The 3,621-nt window shown below is 51.0% G+C and overlaps 1 protein-coding gene across 1 annotated transcript in view; it reads left to right on the forward strand.

Moving 5' to 3' along the window:
• The window catches only part of FMNL2 (formin like 2), a 72,673-nt gene that overhangs the window by 51,944 nt on the left and 17,108 nt on the right, over positions 1-3,621 (forward strand). The window contains 2 exon segments of the mRNA XM_026852537.1: positions 28-177; positions 2,124-2,225. Of these exon segments, the coding sequence (XP_026708338.1) occupies positions 28-177; positions 2,124-2,225 (252 nt within the window).

Consider the following 3,621-nt stretch of genomic DNA (forward strand, 5'->3'; position numbering starts at 1 on the left):
CCCCCCCTTGTCTTCTTGGGTTTGCAGAAACTGAAACACACGGAGAGCGACAAACTGCAGGTGCAAATTCAAGCTTACCTGGATAACGTTTTTGACGTGGGAGCTTTACTAGAGGATGCTGAAACCAAGAATGCAGCCCTGGAAAGGGTTGAAGAACTGGAAGAAAACATTTCCCACGTTAGTACCGTGCTTTGTCACTTCTGTCTCTGAAATAGTTCAGAGCCTGCTCTGCCCACGGGCTTTGCTGCTGCCGGTTTTGGGAGGTGGAAGCACAGGTGCGGTGGGGCTACAGCCTTTGGGGTGAGGTTTGCTTAGAAAAAAGCCTTGGGACTGCTGTGCTTCTGCCTTGCAGGATAATCAGGTATTTGGCAAATGAAGGAATTCGGGAGATCTCAGGCGGGTAGATTCCCTGCATGCTTTCATGCTGTATTCTGAACCTCATATTCTGCAGGTTTAGTTAATGGCTGCTCCACTCACCACAGAGATTAGTTCACAAGCTGTTTATGAGAAAACGTCTTATTCTGTCGTTTTATTTACTCTCCTGACATAACCCCCAGCTTCTTACAAAGGAGTAGCACTGCCCTATAGACGTGAGGCTCGACATGCCATTTCTGTGCACCTCGAGGGGTGCTTTGGCCCGTGCTGTGGGTGCTTGCCCGTCTGACTGCTTACGTGGCCGCGGCACATCAGCTGCTGTGTCCCCTGAAAGCCACGCTGAGCTGGGAGGGGGTGACCCCCTGGGCCAGGGACCAGCTGAGCAGAGAGGGTTGCACCCCCGAGGCCCTGGCATGGCAGGTTTGCAGCTTTGGAGGCTTCGGGTTCACTTTGGTTGTGGCTCCATGTGGGGTCATGCACGAAGCCTCTGCTTAAAGTTACCTAATGAGCTGGGAAAGCTGATTTCCATAGAAATTGCAAATTCCCCAGCAATGCAGTGCTGGTAAATAGAGCACATAACCATTCTGTCTGTGTTAAAACACGTTACCGGACTCAAAAGGGAAGGGACTGAAAAATAGCACTGTGTAGATACTCAGTGTTTGTTCAGTTCAGTGTTTGCTCACGGCTTTTCTGTCCCGTACCTCCTTGGTGTCAATCACTTTAGTCTAGAAAACATGGCTTGGCTTTTTTAAAATCAAAGTGGTTTTCCATATTTAAAAAGAAAAAATCATTAAAGGGTCATCATTCTCTTACCATTCCTATATTGCCGTGACTTAGAATAAATATGTTCTTAAAAAAAACTTACTGTGCGGTATTTGCCCCTCCGAGGTGCCCTTCTGCTAGAGACAAGGGCTTCGGTGAACTGGCACTGCTTCATGCATCTACTCCTTTTAGCTGTTTAGAAATGTAATGGGTTACTCTGGTGGCAGATTTTTAAGGGCTTGCTTCTGATCTCTCGTTACATAAACGAGACTCATCCTAGGAGGACGGAGATAATTTTCTGTCACGTGTTGACAGAAATACTAATAATAGAATTGCAAAAGTTTTATCGCAAAACCTCAGCAACCAGTGGCACCTCACCACCTCTGCGTCCTCGCCTGAGTCGGCATGACTGGGGGGGATGGAAAAAGCCAACGAGAACCGTGGGGCTTTCAGATCGCAAGTTTGTGGGGCTGGCAAAAAAATAAATTAAAAGACAATGGAGTTAAAAAAATAAAAAGAAAAAACCTCTTTCATTCATTACTAATTAAATTAGCCTTGTTTTGGGAGGTGTTATTTATAGGTTCCACCATTTCAGCATCTGTCAGTTTTCCAACAGTGCCATTGTGGTGTTCTGTGGGGTTTTGGGGTTTCAGATCAGGCTTAGTGTGCATGAAAATAATTGCATTTTAAGTGCAATTTAAGTAGAGTAGGCTTTCTTACCTGGGCAGTTCATAGTTCAGTCCAGCCAGGTTACCTGCTGGTCATGGCTGAAGGATAACACTCATCACCAGAGGAACCTTCAGCAGGGCACTTGGTGCCCCTGATCACATGCAGGAACCCTGTCTCTTTCCAAAGGAAGACTTTAAGGTTTGGTGAAATATCCGTAATTTACCACGTACCAATGCTCCGACAAGCCTTCCTGACATTTTGGTTGAGAAGACTAATGTTACCCATTTACATAATCTTATTTCTCTTTTGGATGATAGTTATCTGAAAAACTCCAAGATACGGAGAATGAAGCTATGGCAAAGATTGTGGAACTGGAAAAACAACTTATGCAAAGAAACAAAGAACTGGATGTGATTCGGGTAAGTGGGATGGGGAAGCTCAGGCGGAGTGCTACACATCAGGGGAGTCACCTCCTGGGCGCTTGGTGTATGAGAGGTGACAGCTCTGGGACTCGTCTTCCTACTTTGGAACCGAGGACAGGTTTCAAGTCGAATTACTTGTGTGTGCGCTCAAAGATGGACATAAAACTCTTCGAATGCGCCGGCAAGTCATTGCATGAGGCGGGTGCATCTTATGGCGCAGGTCTGTAGCATTTTGGAGCTTCTCACACGTGGTTGGCTGTGGAGGGGCGTTGGAGGACCTGGGGTCCTTCAGACATGGGCTGCACGGCAGCAGGACGGGAGCGAGTGCTGTCTGTGCAGCCAGCTTTCTGTGCCCCATCCAGACTCGTTACTTCTTCATGTACATTCTTAGTTACAAAAATATTAACTAACGTCAGCCTAAATGTCGTCCCGAAGTGCATCTGCTTCTAGGGTTCCTTCTGAGTGTCTGCCCTGGGTCCTTGCAGGGACACTCTCCTCTAGATCAGGAGCTCTGCTCCTGCTTCCCTTTACGGGTCAGCATCAGCTCGTAGGCACAGGAACCAGCAAGGCAGCAGGTGCTCGCTGCTGCAGGCAAAACGGAGGAAGCATAACTATGCTGTGTGTGCAAGGTGAGCATCAGCAATGGGAGTCATTGTGTAAAAGCCAGTCAGAGAGGGACCAGGGGAGGGCGATTGCCAGCCGGCTGAACAGGCAGTGTGCCCAGGGGGACAAGGAGGCCAATGGCATCCTGGCTTGTGTCAGCACTGGCGTGGCCAGCAGGGACAGGGAAGGGATCTGAGCCCTGGGCTCGGCACTGGGGAGGCCGCCCCTCGCTGAGGGGGTTCAGTGTTGGGCCCCTCACCCCAAAAAGGCCATTGAGTGACTCGAGCGTGGCCAGAGAAGGGCAACGGAGCTGGGGCAGGGTCTGGAGCACAGGTCTGCTGGGGAGCGGCTGGGGGAACTGGGGGGGTTCAGTCTGGAGAAGAGGAGGCTGAGGGGAGACCTCCTGGCCCTCTGCAACTCCCTGCCAGGAGGGGGCAGAGAGGGGGGATGAGTCTCTGGAGCCAAGGAGCCAGCGCCAGGCCCCGAGGGAATGGCCTCAAGCTGCCCAGGGCAGGGTCAGGCTGGCTCTGAGGAAGGATTTCTGTGCAGAAGGGGCTGTTGGGCGTTGGAATGGGCTGCCCAGGGCAGGGGGGAGTCCCCGGGATCCCTGGAGGGGTTGAAGAGTTGGGCTGAGCCAGCGCTGAGGGATCTGGGGGAGTTGGGAAGGGTCAGGGGGAGGGTCATGGTGGGGCTGGAGGAGCTTCAGGGGCTTTTCCAACCTCGATGATTCTGGGATTGCGTGAATGCTTGTGTTTTTGAAAACAGAGGCAGGGCACCCAGCAGCCTGTCT

The sequence above is a fragment of the Athene cunicularia genome (assembly GCF_003259725.1).
Source record: "Athene cunicularia isolate RWA chromosome 7 unlocalized genomic scaffold, athCun1 chr7_part1, whole genome shotgun sequence".
In the NCBI taxonomy this organism is placed as follows: domain Eukaryota; kingdom Metazoa; phylum Chordata; class Aves; order Strigiformes; family Strigidae; genus Athene; species Athene cunicularia.